At 44.0% G+C, this 18,834-nt stretch overlaps 2 protein-coding genes across 3 annotated transcripts; one reads left to right on the forward strand and one right to left on the reverse strand.

Moving 5' to 3' along the window:
- Positions 1–417: 417 nt before the first annotated feature.
- NDUFA6 (NADH:ubiquinone oxidoreductase subunit A6) lies at positions 418–7,188 on the forward strand. Of its 2 annotated transcripts, none has more exons than XM_065414900.1 (3): positions 418–594; positions 3,341–3,451; positions 6,999–7,188. In XM_065414900.1, exons 1-3 carry the CDS (start codon positions 433–435, stop codon positions 7,131–7,133), a joined length of 408 nt encoding a protein of 135 aa, XP_065270972.1. In that variant the 5' UTR covers positions 418–432; the 3' UTR covers positions 7,134–7,188. The 2 variants fall into 2 exon arrangements, with proteins under 2 accessions (XP_065270972.1, XP_065270980.1); XM_065414908.1 differs by having other exon boundaries at positions 418–571; positions 3,336–3,451.
- A 3,429-nt stretch (positions 7,189–10,617) lies between these two features.
- On the reverse strand, positions 10,618–14,627 carry SMDT1 (single-pass membrane protein with aspartate rich tail 1). The gene is made up of 3 exons (XM_065417179.1): positions 14,444–14,627; positions 12,249–12,388; positions 10,618–10,912 (listed from the first exon to the last, which is right to left on the reverse strand). Exons 1-2 carry the CDS (start codon positions 14,597–14,599, stop codon positions 12,251–12,253), a joined length of 294 nt encoding a protein of 97 aa, XP_065273251.1. The 5' UTR covers positions 14,600–14,627; the 3' UTR covers positions 10,618–10,912; positions 12,249–12,250.
- Positions 14,628–18,834: the final 4,207 nt, after the last annotated feature.

An 18,834-nucleotide genomic window follows, 5' to 3' on the forward strand; every position in this document is an offset into this window, starting at 1 on the left:
GCAGCCGCTCCATGGGGCTGCTGGTTACCCACGGCGCTGAGAGCCCAACTCCAGCTGGAGCCTGCTGCTAGGGCAGGGGGCATGGTCGGGACGGCGGGGGGAGAGGGCGGGCAGAGCTGGAGCTTGGGGGACCCCACAGCCCTTCACCCCCCGCCCCAGCCACGGAAGCGGGAAACAAACCCGTTCTAGCCCCTCTTCACCGCCTGCCTGCAGCTAGGGTAACCCAGGCAACCGACAGCCTGAAGACGATTATCAGCCACTTACGTCCAATCAGGGATCAGGATCTCCTACCTCACCCAATCGTTTGCCGGCGTGGGTGGGCGCTGCCGGGAGGCGGAGAACGGTAGCTTTACAAACCAATCAGACGCCGAGGCTCTATAAGCCCCGCCCACGGCCATAAGCAAGGGGCGTGGTCGCCGCTCCTACGGCAAGATGGCGGCAGCCGGGGCGGGGAAGGTGGTGAAGGCGGCGGGCGCGGCGGTGAAGCCGATCTTCAGCCGGGACCTGGGCGAGGCGAAGCGGCGGGTGCGGGAGCTGTACCGCGCCTGGTACCGGGAGGTGCCCAATGCCGGTGAGGACGGCGCCCTGCGCAAGGTCGGAGCCGGCGGCGGCTTCGTTACGGGACCGTGCGGGCTCCTGGGCTTCCGCCGGGGTGCGGGGCTGCGGGGCGGGGCTGCGGGGGAGGCCCCGGCTCCCTTCCTGGTGATAGCGCCTCGGGCTTCTCCGCTCTCCTGCCAAGCGGCGGGGCGGGGCTGACCTTGGGGCTCCGGTGCGGGGAGCGGGGGCTCTGCCCATCTCTCCCCTCCCGCGCTTGGAAACCCCGCGCTGGGCAGGACTCCCCGCGGTTCTGCGCTGGTATCTTTTTGCCACTGAGCCTTGCAGCGTCTTGGGTGCTGGGTTGGGGCCCACTCGGGCCACCTGGGCTTTGTTGCTGGCTCTACCAGTGGCCTGCTGTGTGACCTTGGCCATGTCACTCTGCCTCCCTTTCCCCATTTGTAAAACTGGGACAGTGATGGCCCCTCTTCTTTGTGAAGCACTTTAAAATTCAAATGGGGGTGGTGGTGGTGCTAAAGAGGTTATTTATTCTTACACACTTCCTCTTCCATTGAATCCTGATGGCTCTGGACACTAAATACCTCTGTTGTGTGGGCTGCCTTCCCCATTCAGCAGCAGGGAGAGTATCCAACAAGGTGCATGTACCATTGGCACAGGTTACAAAGTATACCTTTTTCCTTTAATTAGCTACTCCTGTCCTGTCCAAAGGACCTTGGACTTCTTTGACTTAATGTGAATGGCTGGTAGACTTTAAAGTCAGGAGGGACCCTTATGATCAGACTCTAGTCTGATCTTCTGCACGTTGCAGGCCACAGAACCTCACTCATCCACTCCTGTAATAGACCCCTAACCTGTGGCTGAGTTACTGAAGTCCTCAAATCATGATTTAAAGACTTCAAGTTACAGAGCATTCATCATTTTCACTAGTTTAAACCTGCAAGTGATCTGTGCCCCAGGCTGCAGAGAGAGGCAGAAAACACCAGGGTCTCTGACATCTGACCTGGGGGAGAATTCCTTCCCAAACCCAAATGTGACAATCAGGTTGACCCTGACCATGTGGGCAAGACCCACCAGCTAGACAGTTAGGGAAGAATTTTCTGTACTAACTCTGAGCCCTCCCCATCTAGTGTCCCATCACTGGCTGTTGGAGATATTTGCTGCTAGCAGTCACAGATCAGCTATGTGCTATTGTAAGCAGTCTCATCATACCATCTCCTCCATAAACTTATTGAGCTCAGTCTTGAAACTAGTTAGGTGTGTTTGCCCCCACTCCCCTTGGAAGCCTGTTCCAAAACTTCACTGCTCTGATGGCTAGAAACCTTTGCCTAATTTCAAGCCTAAACTTGTTAATGGCCAGTATATATCAATTTGTTCTTGTGTCCACATTGGTGCTTATCTTAAATAACTCTTCTCCCTCCTTGGTATTTATCCCTCTGATCTATTTATAGAGAGCAGTCATATCGCCCCTCAGCCTTCTTTTAGTTAGGCTAAACAAGACAAGCTCTTTGAGTCTCCTCTCATAAGGTAGGTTTTCCATTCCTCTGATCATCCAATTAGCACTTCTCTGCACCTGTTCCCGTTTGAGTTCATCTTTCTTAAACATGGGAGATTAGAATTGCACACAGTATTCCAGATGAGGTCTCACCCCGTGCTTTATATAATGGTACTAACACTTCCCTGTCTCTACTAGAAATACCTCGCCTGATGCATCCTAGGACTGCATGGGCTCTTTTCATGACAGCATGACATTAGTGGCTCATAGTCACCCTGTGAGCGAACAGTACACCCAGGTCGTTCTCCTCCTCTGTCATTTCCAGCTGTTAAATCCCCAAAACTTGTTGTTAGTCCCTAAACGCATGACTTTGCACTATTAAATTTCATCCCATTTCTATATTACTCCAATTTTAAAGGTCATCCAGATCTTCTTCTATGATATTCCGGTCCTCCTCCATATTGGCAATACCTCACAACTTTGTATCATCTGCAAACTTTATTAGCGTACTCCCCCTTTTTGTGACAAGGTCATTAATAAAAATGTTAAATAAGATTGGTCCCAAGACCAGTCCTTGAGGAACTCCACTAGAAACCTCCCTCTAGTCTGACAGGTCACCTTTCAGTATGACCTGCTGTAGTCTTCCCTTTAACCAGTTCCTTATCCGCTTTTCAGTTCTCATATTAATCCCCATCTTCTCCAATTTAATAATTTCTCTACTGTATAAACCGATAGGGACATCTTGTCTGGTATCCTGTCTCCTTCAGTGAACAATATTGGATATTCAGTGGGAAATCATAAGCCTTACTGTCTGTACCCCTACCCTCTCTGGTATGATATAATATATCCCATCAGCTGGGGACCAGAATGATTGAGACTATATGTAACTGGATCTTCTGCCACTTATTTGATGCTGTAAGTCATCTTGATTTTATTTATTTATCCATTCATTCCCAATGGCTGGAAGGGGCCTAGAGAGGAGAAAAAAAATACTGCATATGTCTTCTCTTCTAACTTTGATCTCTTAGCCAAGTAGTGGGTGAAGCGCGTTCAATAAACTCTGCAAAGTAAGGATGTGTATTATAATTGCCTAAGTCTACAAAACTAGGCTGATCAATTTCTGATTACAATTTTGAATAACTTCTAGCTTAGGAATAATTTCTAGCTTAGAAATAAAAGAACAAATTTTAATTTGCAGTGTTCCATACATACAAAATTGAGACATTCTGTGGTGGAAAACTTTAGTGCATTGGTGATGACTCCTGTGAATATTCTCTGCTTTGTCTAGTACAGCTATACCAGTTGGACATCTCAGTGAAACAGGGGCGTGATAAGGTGCGGGAGATGTTCATGAGGAATGCCCATGTCACAGATCCCAGAGTGATTGACATACTAGTTATAAAGGTAAAACAAACATACTTACTTTCTCAAATCCACAAAGTGGTGTGATTACCATGTATAAATAGTAATGGGAGAGGGTGACTCTTTGCTTATCAAAGTTCTATAGAACAAGCAGAGATATTGGAGCCCATTAAGATCAGGGTAATATAGTTAGGATATCAAGTATCAAAGGGGTAGCCGTGTTAGTCTGGATCTGTAAAAGCAGCAAAGAGTCCTGTGACAAAGAGACCAGGGGTCGGCAACCTTTCAGAAGTGGTGTGCCGAGTCTTTATTTATTCACTCTAATTTAAGGTTTTGCGTGCCAGTAATACATTTTAATGTTTTTAGAAGGTCTCTTTCTATAATTCTAAAATATATAACTAAACTGTTGTTGTATGTAAAGTAAATAAGGTTTTTAAAATGTTTAAGAAGCTTCATTTAAAATTAAATTAAAATGCAGAGCCCCCGGACCAATGGCCAGGACCCGGGCAGTGTGAGTGCCACTGAAAATCAGCTCGCGTGCCGCCTTCGGCACACGTGCCATAGGTTGCCTACCCCTGTTATAGACTAACAGACGTATAGGAGCATGAGCTTTCGTGGGTGAATACCCACTTCTTCACATGCATCCGAAGAAGTGGGTATTCACCCACGAAAGCTCGTGCTCCTATAAGTCTGTTACTCTATAAGGTGCCACAGGACTCTTTGCTGCTTTTATAGTTAGGATATGTATTTCAGTCATAGATACTAGAGGAGAAAAGACCTCCTTGTTCTTATAAAGCAGGTTGGTCTTTATAATAGACTCGTAACTAGGGCTATCGATTAATCACAGTTAACTCACACGATTAACTCAAAAAAATTAATCACGGTTTAAAAAAAAAATTTAATTGCAATTAATCACACTGTTAAATAATAGACTACCCATTGAAATTTATTAAATATTTGTGGATGTTTTTCTTCATTTTCAAATATATCTGTCAATTACAACAAAGAATACAAAGTGTACAGTGCTCACTTTATATTTTTTATTACAAATATTTGCACTGTAAAAATGATAAAATAGTATTTTTCAATTCACCTCATACAAGTACTGTGGTGCAATTGCTTTATCATGAAAGTGCAACCTACAAATGAAGGGTTTTTTGTTACATAACTGCACTCAAACAAAACAATGTAAAACTTTAGAGTCTACACGTCCACTCAGTCCTACTTCTTGTTCAACCAATCACCAAGAGAAACAAGTTTCTTTTTACATTTACAGGAGATAATGCTGCCCACTTCTTAATTACAATGTCACCTGAAAGTGAGAACAGGCATTCGCGTGGCATCGTTGTAGCTGGCGTCGCAAGATATTTACATGCCAGATGCGCTAAAGATTCATATGCCTCTTCATGCTTTGGCCATTGTTCCAGAGGACATGCTGATGACGCTTTAAAAAGAAAGAAAAAAAAGCATTAATTAAATTAGTGACTGAACTCCTTGGGGGAGAATTGTATGTCTCCTGCTCTGTTTTACCTGCATTCTGCCATATATTTCATGTTTATCGCAATCTTGGATGATGACCCAGCACATGTTGTTCGTTTTAAGAACACTTTCACTGCAAATTTGACAAAATGCAAAGATACCAATGTGAAATTTCTAAAGATAGCTACAGCACTCGACCCAAAATTTAAGAATCTGAAGTGCCTTCCAAAATCTGAGAGGGATGAGGCGTGGAGCATGCTTTCAGAAGTCTTACAAGAGCAACACTCTGATGTGGAAACTACAGAACCCAAACCACCAAAAAAGAAAATCAACCTTCTGCTGGTGGCATCTGATTTAGATGATGAAAATGAACATGCGTCGGTCCGCACGGATTTGGATCGTTATTGAGCAGAACCTGTCATCAGCATGTCCTCTGGAATAGTGGTTGAAGCATGAAGGGACATATGAATCTTTAGTGCATCTGGCATGTAAATATCTTGCGGCGCTGGCTACAACAGTGCCATGCAAACGCCTGTTCTCACTTTCAGGTGACACTGTAAACAAGAAGTGGGCAGCATTATCTTCTACAAATGTAAACAAACTTGTTTGTCTGAGCAATTGGCTGAACAAGGACTTGCAGGCTCTAAAGTTTTACATTGTTTTATTTTTGAATGCAGGTTTTTATTGTACATAATTCTACACTTGTAAGTTGCACTTTCATGATGAAGAGATTGCACTACGGTACTTGTAGTAGGTGAATTGAAAAATACTATTTCTTGTTTTTTAAAGTGCAAATATTTGTAATCAAAAATAAATATAAAGTGAACCCTGCACACTTTGTATTCTGTGTTGTAATTGAAATCAATATTTGAAAAGGTAGAAAACATCCACAAATATTTAAATACATGGTATTCTAGTATTGTTTAACAGTGTGATTAATTTTTTTGACAGCCCTACTCATAACACCAGAGAGGAGGAGTTTAGTTAATCAGACTTCTCTTGTTCTGCATTTGCAAACAGGAATTGTCCATCAGATGAAACAGTTGTGTTTAAGGATTCCTGTGTATGTGCTTATAAAAGGTGATGGGGTCACACATGGCTAATTCTCCATCAACCGTAATCTTTCCATTTCCCATACTTCCATCTTATTGTGTTTTTTTTTTTTTTTTTTTTTTTCAATCAGTCAGAGGCATTGGACATTACAGAAATACTTCTGCTGTAAAGGATGGTTTTGGATTTTTAAGTGGGTGGCATAGCTGCGTCAAGATTTCCTAGATAAGCTTGCCAGATATGTATTTTGGGCTCTAGACCTGTCTGTCCAAGGAAGAATAAAATTACCAAAACACACAAACATTACCCTTAGCATTTCAGAACAAGTGGCCAAAGCAAGACTAACTGAACTCTGCAGTAGCATTGCTTTACCAAGAGATTCCTTCAAACTGTAAGCTGCATGCTCACCTCTAGTGCTATATAAGTACCAAGACCGACAATGTTTGTCAAGAGTGCGTATCAGTAACTTTAAGGGCAAAAAAATTAGATGGATTTTTCAGTTATCCCCAAACCAAGCATTATAAATCCAGAATTAAAGTTGCACTTAAAAGAGCACCAATTGTGTTACGGTAGGGAAATGCACAGTTTGGGCACCCAAACAACCTTACCTCTGCCCTGTAGTAACACCATGTAATAACCCATTTAAAGGAGGGCGGATTAATGATCACAACGGATGGGTTTCTGGCAGAGGAAATGGGGCAAGCCATGATACCTCTATGGAGAAGAGGCTTGGCCTTTCTCTCCTGTGCAGCTTGACACCTGCTGCCAGGCTGTAGAGGAGTGGATGTTTGAAAAGCAGGTGGGTAGCTAGGAGTGCAGGTCATGAGGAGAGAACCAGAGATCTGGGTCACTTGCTCTGTGTGTTTAGGGGTGGTGGTGCAGAGGAAATCAGTGATGTGAAGCTGGGGAGGGTAATGCTGAGTGTACTTGTTAGTGGGACAGACTTAAAAGACTGTAAGGGTGACAACTATGCATTCTGTTCTCATCTGCTTAAGCTACTTAAGATCTCCTAACTGGGAATTGATCTATGAACCCTGGCTCTTGTTTTGTATAAATGCAGGGGAAAATGGAACTACAGGAAACTACTCGTGTATGGAAGCAGCGGACACACATCATGAGGTTTTTCCATGAGACAGAAACCCCGCGACCCAAGGACTTTCTGTCCAAGTTCTATGTGGGCCTTGAGACAAACTGATTAAAAAATAATTCTGTATTTCACTGTCTTACTGCAAATAAAGCTCTGTATAGTGGAGAGCAGCTCTTGAAATTCTTCATGAGGGAAGTATCCATCTCAACACTGTGTATGCCATTGTACTGATACAATGGGTTGTGCGCAGCAAGGATCCTATCTTCTGTTCCTGTCCCCTTTTTTAAAGTATTGTGCTTGCTCTGGAACATCTTGTAGCATAAGAAAATAACTGTCAAGTATACACTGAGCTAAAGTAGGTTGGGAAACTTCAATTAGATTAAACATTTAGTGAAGCAAGACTGTCCTTGATATGGGCATAGGATATTAAGTACAAGCCACCTCAGAAGGAGTTGGAAAACTTTATGGAACTGGCCAGTACTGAAATTCTATAGTGGGGCTCAGGGCTACTGTATTGGAGGCAGCTGTTGATCAGTTAGTATGTCCAAGCATAACTAAAAATGTGCTAACTTTACCTAGCTGGTAATTCTGGATATGCTACTTGAGTCAAGTCTAACTTAAAAAAAACAAACCCAGACTCTCCGCCTTGGTCTGCTTGCTTTTTTTCCCGGCAACACTTATTGTACACTTGCCAATGCAATTGACTACAACCTATTAAAGCTGGTGTATCAAACTTGAGAGCTCAAACGTCAGCAGCTAACATAACTATCTGTTACTCTTGGGGGAATTTCTCAAACACTTCAGTGCCTGAGCTAGTCTATTTGCAGCCATGAGTGAATGCTGTGGTGGCATAGAATTAAATTAATATTTAGTCAGCACTCTGAAGCCAAATCCTATGGTAGCAAAACAGCTCCTTTTCTAATATCTTCATGTATTAATACTTGCCCAAGCTTTATGTGGGCTAACCCTTGTCACATGCTTTGTCTGTAGTCAGGGCTTTGGAGCTGTGCCCCAGCTCGAGGCAAAAACCTGCAGCTCCGCTGCTCCGTGCTTCAGCTCCGTGCTCCGCTCCAAAGCCCTGTCTGTAGTCCTGTCTACATTCCAACTAAGATCAGGGCAAGAGGAACCCTTTTTGAATACTGGTCTAAGACTTTAAGGACCATTGAAGATTCTAGCATGGGACAGATACCTTATGACTGAGTGCTGTCTGTGGCAAAGTGTAACTAGCTCTCTCTATGGTACAGCCAGAATCTGTTTTTGTTGGGGAAAAGTTAAATAAGCCCCATCGTTGGCCATGCATCAAGGAAAGATTTTTCAGTAGCATGTAAATTATTTAAAAAACATCCTAAACTTACCTTCAGCTAAAACTTGAAATTGGCCAGTGCTCTTTGTAATACTAGAATTAAAATAGCTTTACAATTAATATTTTCAGTGGATATATTCTTGAGATATTAAAGATAGTGGCACCTTCTTATGTATGTGATAGAAGGGGTCTTCTGCCACCAGTGATTACTTTTCCTCTGCCCTTGTAGAGTTGTGGTTCCCCATTTCATGCAGAAGTCTGTCTGCTTGGGGTGGAAGTTGTCTTATCAGTGGTCCTACAAGGCTGGCAGAAGGCAGTGGGAGGGTGTAGAGAAACTTGGGTGTGCAAGCTTCTGCATAGCTTACAGCCCTGGAATTGTGAATTGGGGTCACTACACAAAAGCAGGATAGCTTTCAGGAAAGCACCTGCACCTTACCTGGTTACACAAGCACTCTTGCACTGTGGAGTAGCAGAATCTGGGTTATGCAACTTTCTCTACCCCCACTTTCTTCACATCACTTATCCCGTCTCTGAACTAACAGCTGCCTTCTCCCTTTGACATTCTCTGCTCACCCTCACAGGCAGAGGGACTGGTGCTTCTGGGGAAATTAAATATTAAAATTATAAACATTTAACATACAAATCTGCTCCCCTTTAAAAAGAGAATCTTATAAACAACCAATGCTACTGCTACTTTCCCACCCCAATAGGCAAGTGCCTGAAGAGAGATGGGTGGTCAGCATTGTTACTAAAAGGTCAAACTCGGGCTGTGGAGGAGCACCTAGAGAAGTGCATAGCAGAGGCCAAGTCTCTCCCTCTAAACACAATCTACTACCAGCACCTTTATGTTTAAATCAGGAATTACTAGCTGAACTGTCTTAGCTAACTTTGGTAGATCACAGGAAGAGAAAGCGGTCTCTTGAGTAGTAAAAACCCTTTATAGGTCCTATTGCAAAGGCATCAATTCCACCAATAGAAAATAGTAAGCCATTGCAGCTGTTGGACTGGTATGTTTGTGTCTGCTAGGACCTAAGTAGCTGCACTTTGTATCGCCTATAGACTTCCAGGAGTCTGAGTACAGCACAAAATCAAGCATGCTGAAATACTCTGACCTAGAAGTCAGAAAGCAATAGATTATTAGATCCAGCTCTGCAGAACAAGGTAACAAACAATTAACATGATGGGGCCTGCAGGCTTCTTAAAATGTTCCTGTTCAGGGTATCAGACTGTTGACAGATCTGAAAGAATGAATATGGGTACTTGTCCATAGCCAGAAGGCAAATGAGATTAATGTTGTCTTTGTGCCTATATCAGGATTAAAAGGGAACAAGGAATTTTAAGATTTCCAGATAAGTGAGGGCCTCAGCAGAGCCTTTTCAGGAATTAAAGAGAAACAGAGGATGTGATACAAGGGGAGATTTCTAGCATCGAGGGATGGCTTCTTGAGAAAAAGAATAAAACTCATTAAACAGAAGAGATGCTTTCCTGCAACCACCTTACCACATAACTGACACCCAATACATTCTGGGATATTTGAAATATAAATAAGCTATTGTCTTGTTAGCCAAACCTGGCAGGAAATACTCCAACCACACACAAGCAGCAAAGGTAAAACCTTCAGAGTCTACATGGGTCAATTTAACTGCAACAGTAAGTACCTTTTAAAAACAAAAAGTCCAGGAAACTAAATGTATAGCATTAAGGTTTGCACATAGTCAGAACATAAGACACATTAGGTTTCTGATAGTATGTTCACTCAACCCCAGTGCTGATATGGAGTAATTTCTGGTAAAGTGTCTAGCTGACTATTTCCTTGTTTATGAAATGCCACAAAACATACATTGTGTAGCTGACATTTGGTATTTAGAGTTTTATCCTCTGCATTAGCTGACTTCTTAATTTTAACTCTGCAATCTTAAAGTTGCATTTTATCCTTAGTGTGAGGTGAAGTTAATAGTACTTAATGCTATAGCAGGTTGCCTGGGAGCATTATAGTAACCCTGGATCCAGTGTCATTTTGCAGTGATTGCCTTTCAAAGCAGGTGAGTCCACCTGCAGTGGCCTTGCATAGTCCAAAATGAATTATTTTTCTATAGTCAACTGACAGGTTTTAAAGTAATGCAATAGATTTCAGCCTACTGTGGTCCTTTTATATACTTCCAGTAGAGCAAAAGAAGTGACAGAACCTTAGCCAAAAAGAAGTAAGAACATATAAAGCCTGAAGCATCAACGCTAATTAACAGGAACTTAGCTGATAAGTATTAAAACAAACAACAAACCCTTACATGGTTCAGTCTGCCATTCTTTATTCATAATCTAATCATTTATATGGTGCAGGCTCATTGTTACAGAACCCCAAGTGGCCTCAGGAGGTGAAAGGTACAGCAGGCAAGGGTTGCTGGACCTACTGTATATACACCCCTTCCCAACTGCCATATAGACATGAAGAGAACATTCATTGGTACAGAGGGAGGTCCAACTGCGCCTCCTTTCCTCTTTAAAATGAGGGAGGGGGCATGAGGAAACAGTGATGTCAGAACCAGTTCTTTGTCTATGGCTTTCTCCTTTCTGTTCCATTACAATCCTGAAAAGAGGTAAAAAGAAATGTTAAGCCAGCACTATGGAACAGCCCCACGCTATTCTTCAGCTAGACAATACTGGTTCCAGTCCATAATTAACAAGGGCAAAGCCCATAAGCAGAGTCATGTGAAACAAGCTTCCTGTGCTGATAACTACACACAATTTAAGCTATTCCCTATTTTCAGTCACAATTGTGTGGCTGAAAATAGGGAATGCACCAATTTGACAGTAACTGCGAACTTTTCAGAGGAAAATATGGCCAGGGGACCATGGAAAAGAGGATTAATAAAGGACATGTATTCACTAAACTGATATGGAAAAATTATAGAATGTTTGTGCTGCTGAACCTCTAAAGGAAACACATGCACTCCACATAAAATATATTACCCCATTTCATCTTATGCCACTGCCTTGTCCTCATTAAGTAATATTTGATGTAGAGTAGATAAAGAGAGAGTTGAAATAATACATGACTGGGAGCAACCAAAGTTTAATCTTCATTATTATAAACCATCATAATTTATATAAGTCTTCAGCCTGAAGGATCTGACTGCTCTTAAAACTGCATACGTAAGGACCAGTCACCACGTGAGAATGCAAGCTTTGGTATGGAATACAAATCATCCTCTGAATTAATAGGGGATTTTTTAAGTAGGTAGAATGTAATAAAGTTGGAATTAGCTTAGGACACCTAAGCTACCCCTACTACACTTGCAATGTGCTATGGCAATGGTCCCCAAACTGTGGGGCATACCCCCTAGGGGGGCATGGAGGAACATCTGGGGGGGGTGCAGCGGGGCCTGGGCCAACCTGGGGAGGAAGCACCACCCAGTCCCGCCCTCAGCCACGGCTCTGGCCCCCAGCCCTGCTCCCAACCAGAAGGGCACGGACACATTCCATTACAGGTAAGAGGGAGCACAAGAGGAAAAGTTTGGGCACTAGCGTGCTATGGTAATACGAATAATAATACGAACCATCAAATTCTGTAGTCACTACAAATAGCCAGCTTGTTTTATATCTGACCCAAATGACAAGACTTTGAACAAATTACCAGTTTAGTACTAGCTCAAAAGCAAGAGTCACCTACAGCATTTATGTATTCTTTAGACTAGGTCTCATTCAAATACTGATACGGTCTGATCCAGATCCAGCATATATATAAGATCACAGACAGAGGTAGTACATCTGCAGGTTTTTATGAGATCAAGCACCAGTACTGAATGTGCAGCAATTTTCCAAAGAAGTAGCAGTCTGCATCACCCAATTACATAATCCCCTCCCTCTCCCATGCCAAACAGGTAATACAAGTAATTGAACTGTTAGTGGCACTGATGTCATACCTTTAATCATCATCATCATCATCCTCTGGGACAAAGATATCATGTTCCTCGAGCAAGGCTGCAAAATTCTTACTGATCTGAGTCCCGATGTAGAGGAAAGGGATCACAACGGTAAATACTCGTAGGAGGCCAAAGGGCATCTGTACATGTTCAGTCAAAACAAATTAATCTCTATCAGCAAGTTCCATTTTGGATCAACTGATGTGCATTAATCTAATAGACAGAGCAAGGAGGGAACTTTAAACTTCTGAGACCACATCTAGAATACTGTGTTCTGTTTTGAGCATTCAGAAAGATATTAATAACCTAGAGGGAATTCAGAGAAAAGAAACAAAACTGATTAAAGATTAGAATGGAAAAAAAATTAAGTGTGTAAGGAACCAGAAGAATTCTTCTGGGTGATAAAGGGATATAATTAGGAGTAATAGGACTAAAACATCTATGTTTCCTCTACAATGTAAATATCTTCTCTATTAAGATATCCAGCTACAGCAATTCTGTTCCCAAACACTTACAGCACAGCCTTGTAGCATATGTGACATCATTCTGTATTTTACCCATATTCCCAAATTGTGCTATTGGACTTAGCAAAGCTGTAGTACCCTTTGGAAACATGTATATATCATGCCTCCAAACCTATTTCCACAGCAAGACTAAACCATATTGTAACAAGGTCCTCCAACAAGACATATTTTATTGAACAGAAGGGACTTTACTAGGTAGAACAGTCTCCCTAAGGAAATGGTGGTATTAAACGCAATCAATAGTAATTTAAAAGTTAGGCAGAACATTGAATACTATTAAACAGAATGGTGAAATCCTGTATATTCATCCACTGAACTCTTTGTTATGAAGCAACTTTATTCTTCTATAGCACCCTTCATCCTGCAGCATCCTAAGGTGTTTTATGGATTAAATACACTGGGAACACTCAGCCACCACTGTAGTGCACCTGGGAAAAGGCAGTTCTGTTTGTGTCAAGGAAGGAAAGTGAAAAAGAACTTCTGCACTATAAACTCTAAGGGAAGTTTTAGGAAGGCTGATTAACTACTTGACCCAGAATTTGACTAGTGGGTTTAAGAATCTTACTCTTGCAAAAAGTGTCACTGGATTTCTTAATAACCATGAGTGACCCGGGTTTTTATTTTATAGCATACCTGAAAAACTGCACCTCAAATAATACAATGTCCCAATACCATGCTGGACAGTTGGTTCTGTAATAACTCGGGAAAGATGGCCACCTCTGTGATCGCCAATACCATTTCCAGCATTACCATATTATGACTTGTCCCAGGCAAGTACTGATCCCAGGCCCCACCCATTCTGTTCAGTTTATGAGAGCTGACAAGACCACAGCCTGAGCTGATAGGACTTAATTCTAATCTATTATAACATGAATGTCACTGGGCAGTCGGACACACTGGTTTCCCCCGTCCCATGCAGCCCTCTTGAAAAGGTCACTGTTTCGAACACACTGGTTTTAACAACCCAGCATGTTAACTAACCATCAGCCCCTCCCCTCACCCAACTCCCGTATAGCCTTCATCGTGCTGCATCTTCCAGGCCCGTCTATGCCTCAGCAAAGTCTTTCGCACAGGAGGCCTGAAGCCGAGAGCACTGTGACCCCAAACGAGGCACCTGTCACAGGCCAGGGCAAGGATTTCGACCCCCAGCGTCCTGCCACCGTACCACCTCCCTCACTCGGACCCAGCGCCCCTCGCTTCCGGTAGGGTGACCAGATGTCCCGATTTTATAGGGACAGTCCTGATTTTGGGGTCTTTTTCTTATATAGGCTCCTATTACTCCCAACCTCCTGTCCCGATTTTTCACACTTGCTGTCTAGTCACCCTAGCTTCCGGGCTGAGTGCTGTGGCTGTTCCACTCCCTCCTCCCCATCCCACCCATCCTGCGAGCGGGCAGCGCCGGGCCTGTGCCGCCCCCCCTCCCCCGCCAGGTGACACAGCCCCCCTTGCCCCCTCGCAGCAGTGCCGCCACCAGGGGGCGCTTCCGCATTCCAAGCGCCCCCGCAGAGTCATTCCCATTGGGCCGGACCCTCAACTTTAATCCCGCCCGTCGAGGAAATGACTTGTGCCCTGATTGGTCAATGCTCCTGTCATTAACACCAGCCGGCGGCCGACCGCGATCTGCGATTGGTTGTTCCCCCAGCCGGACCGCGCCCCTCGCCCCTCACTCACTTTGGGCGGTTTGGGTAAAATGGCGCCGCTGCGAGTGACGGTCTCGCTCCGCGAAGGCACAATGGTCACCGCGGGGCCGCTCCGGAGCCCGCCGGGTCCCATCCGCCCCCGGGAACCGGCCGCTGCCGCCAACAAGCGTCCCGCCAGACCCGCCATCTTCCTGCCTTCGGCCGCCCTGCCCCGGCCCGCGCTGCTATAGCGACGCGCCCGAGCTGTCCCCGGGGCGCCGCCGCCTCCTCAAATCTCGCGATGACTGGGGAGGGGTGGGGGTGTCGGGGTAACGCGGCTGGCTCCAGTGCGCATGCGGAGGAGAGTGAGGGCAGGGCAGGGCTTGGCGATTTGTGCTATATGAACCCAGCTCTGGGTGTGACGGGCCTGAGGGTGCCCGGGCCTGTGAGTCACCTTCCCCCCGCCCCCAGCGGGTGTCCGCTCCCTGATCTCCCCCGCCTGTTAGTCACCCAAGCGCTGTCCCCGGGGCTATGCCAGGCGTGACTGTGCCCTGCAGTGTAACAGTAGGTGCACACCTCTCCCTCCCCTAGTCCCCTTGGCACAGCCCTGCAGTGTCCTGCTGCTTACCCCCTGAACCTCAAATACCAACTCTGCTCTCCCCAGGGGAACCGTGTACACATCAGCCTGCATGATTTAACTCCAGGGCAGCACCTTGCTTAATATCACAGCGCTCAGATGTAAGTATAGTAACAACAGAAATAAGATTATCAAACATTCAAAAGTCACGTGATAGTTACATATAAACTATATAGCATAATAGATGTAACATGCTTTCTAGAGACTAAACTTAACTGACAGGTTAACCTGACCCATCGTGTGCCAGCAATGCCCCTCTGCCATGTATATTGGCCAAACCAGACAGTCTCGATGCAAAAGAATAAATGAACACAAATCAGACGTCAAGAATTATAACATTCAAAAACCAGTCGGAGAACACTTCAACCTCCCTGGACACTCAATTACAGATCTAAAAGCAATTCTTCAACCAAAAAAACTTCAAAAACAGACTCCCAAGGAGAAACTGCAGACCTGGAATTAATTTGCAAACTGGACACCATTAAATTAGATTTGAATAAAGACTGGGAATGGATGGGTCATTACACAAACTAAAAACTATTTCCTCATGCTATTTTTTCCCCTACTGTTACTCACACCTTCTTGTCAACTGTTGGAAATAGGCCATCCTAATTATCACTACAAACGTTTTTTTCTCCTGGTCATAATAGCCCACCTTAATTCATTAGTCTCATTAGAGTTGGTATAGCAACCCCCATTTTTCTGCATATATATATATATATCCCTACTGTATTATCCACTGCATGCATCGGATGAAGTGGGTTTTAGCCCATGAAAGCTTATGCCCAAATAAATTGGTTAATCTTTAAGGTACCACAAGTACTCCTCATTCTTTTTTCTTGTCTGACAGAAAGCCTGTTTCTCCATCTCTGCTGTGATATAGAATCTACAAACATATTTTGAGTACCTAAACATATATTTGCAATGATATTAATGACCAGCGTGACCCCAGCTTTAATTTAAAACTTCACACAACATTCTTTGGTGAACCAGAATGAACATACCAGTGTCTGGATATTCCTGTTATCCAGTTGGCATTAAGGGGTCCTTGAGTCACAGCAGGCTCTGCAAGGACCCCACGCTCCCAATGGAATCACTGTCACATCCCCCAGCCACACTCCTGAAGAGGCAGCCTCTGACACAGCAGAATGGACTTTCCGCGTTTCTCATATGCGGCCACCAGGGGCTTTTCTTGCAGCTACAGCCTCTTGGGTGGCTGGGAGGGGGAGGGGCAAAGCAGTAGCCCCTTTCTGGGGACACAAAAACTGGAGGAGCAGGCAACCAGTGAGTTTCCCACCTTCCCAGAGTTGTGGTCGGTTTGGGCTACAGCCCTGGGGTGGTAGGTGGCAGGCGCCAGCCAGGGGGCTTTGGGCTCCATTCCCTGAGCTCACCACCCCTCCCATCACCTCTGGCCCCCGCTGCCTCCCTAGTGCCCTGTCAAGGCTGCTTCCCCACTCTGAACTTTAGGGTACAAATGTGGGGGCCTGCATGAAAACTTCTAAGCTTAACTACCAGCTTAGATCTGGTCCGCTGCCACCACTCCCAAAGTGCTAATTCCCTTCCCTGGGTAGCCTTGAGAGACTTCACCAATTCCCTGGTGAATACAGATCCAACCCCCTTGGATCTTAAAACAAGGAGAAATTAACCATCCCCCTCCTTTTTCCCACCAACTCCTGGTGGCTCAAGATCCAACCCCCTTGGATCTAAAAACAAGGAAAAATCACTCAGGTTCTTAAAAAGAAGACTTTTAATTAAAGAAAAAGGTAAAAATCATCTCTGTAAAATCAGGATAGAAAATAACTTTACAGGGTAATCAAACTTAAAGAGCCCAGAGGAATCCCCTCTAGCCTTAGGTTCAAAGTTACAGCAAACAGAGATAAACACTCTAGCAAAAAGGTACATTTACAAGTTGAGAAAACAAAGATAAAAACTAACATGCCTTGCCTGGCTGTTTACTTACAAGTTTGAAATATGAGAGACTTGTTCAGAAAGATTTGGAGAGCCTGGATTGATGTCTGGTCCCTCTCAGTCCCAGGAGCGAACAACCCCCAAAACAAAGAGCACAAACAAAAGCCTTCCCCCCACCAAGATTTGAAAGTATCTTGTCCCCTTATTGGTCCTTTGGGTCAGGTGTCAGCCAGGTTACCTGAGCTTCTTAACCCTTTACAGGTAAAAGGATTTTGGAGTCTCTGGCCAGGAGGGATTTTATAGTACTGTACACCGGAGGGCTGTTACCCTTCCCTTTATAGTTATGACATGCCCCATTGCCCCTGGCTCCCGCTGCCTCCGTACCCACCTCCCCATCCAGGGCTCAATTTGTCCCCAGGATTGTCAGGGCTGAGTAAATCTGCTGTGAAAAGTGATATTTGTGTGTTTGCTAATATCACTTTTCACAGCAGACTTAGTAGCTAGCAAGTCTAAAAACAAAAGCAACCAAAAAAGCAAACGAAACAATAAGAAAAAAGACAAGAACGTGCAACGCACCTTAATTGTATTTCTATTCCATTTAGGTCCAGTAAACAATAAAGACAACTGTATATTATTTTTATTATTGAGTCTGCAAAAAAAAAAATCCTACATAAATAAATTACAATGATTTGGACATTTATATGTGCATATTCATTTGTGTTTCCTAAAGCTAATTAAGTATGTTAGGAAAAATTGTCAGAGCGGCCATCAGCAAGAGCTGGTGGCCGCACTCTGAGGCCACCAAAAAATGTGTTTTGAGAACCCCTAGACTAGATCCTTTAATGAACAGAAAAAGCCTAACCAGACTGTTCCTCATTGGCTGTGGCTCTCTCATCAGATTACATAGGCTAAACGGGGTCAGAGTTGGATGGAAGACCTTTAAATGAAAACCTGCATACAGCAGGAAGTGCTGAAGCATCACACGGCATGCTTTTCCGAGTCAGTACTGTGTTAGTGCCCCACTACCGTGCTGCCATCTTTCAGATAAAACCAAGGCCCTTATTGCTTGGCTGTTACACCAAGAAAGCATTTTTGTTAGAGTAGAGGGTATTGAGGATCTGTCCAGGGCAATGGGGCTAACAGGTGTAATTGCATTCTTTTGACCTAAAATTCCCATGTGGTTTCTTTTATGTCAGATTCTTTATCTGATGTCTTGATCTGTTTGGATCTGAACACTGCTGTGTAGTGTTAAATAGCTGCTACATTCCACATCAGTGGTAGACGAAGTGTAGTGCTGGCATATAGTATACGGAGCCCACACTTCCAAGACACTGAGTGCCCTCAGTAGGGCTCTGTGATTCCATCCCTCAGCTCATTTAATGACAGGTTTCAGAGTAGTAGCCATGTTAGTCTGTATCCGCAAAAAGAACAGGAGTACTTGTGGCACTTTGTTAGTCTCTAAGGTGCCACAAGTACTCCTGTTCTTTTTGCAGCTCATTTAAGTTATTCCCCCCTTTCCCCCAGCCTGGTTACTATACAAAGCAAAACACAGCATTTTACACAACTCCATACAAAAGGTGCACCAATGTTTGGAATGGAGCATGTAATTAAGCAAAGGAAAACAGAAGCTGAATATCTGCAAAAAAGTTGTGAGTGGCAAGAGCTGTTAGGCTGTGGTAGCCCTGATGTTGGGGGTCATTTAAAACTCTCTCTCTCTCTGAGTCAATCAATATCAACACACATTACAAATTCAAAAACTGTTTATTTAGCATTACTAGCTTAAAATACAAATGTTAACAATTAAATGCACAATAATATACTGTTTTTATGTAAAATAAAGGCCATGCAAAACTGCCTTCTTTAAAAAAATACAATATCTACTTAAAGTACTTAAACAC

Source organism: Emys orbicularis, chromosome 1 (assembly GCF_028017835.1).
Source record: "Emys orbicularis isolate rEmyOrb1 chromosome 1, rEmyOrb1.hap1, whole genome shotgun sequence".
Taxonomy (NCBI): domain Eukaryota; kingdom Metazoa; phylum Chordata; order Testudines; family Emydidae; genus Emys; species Emys orbicularis.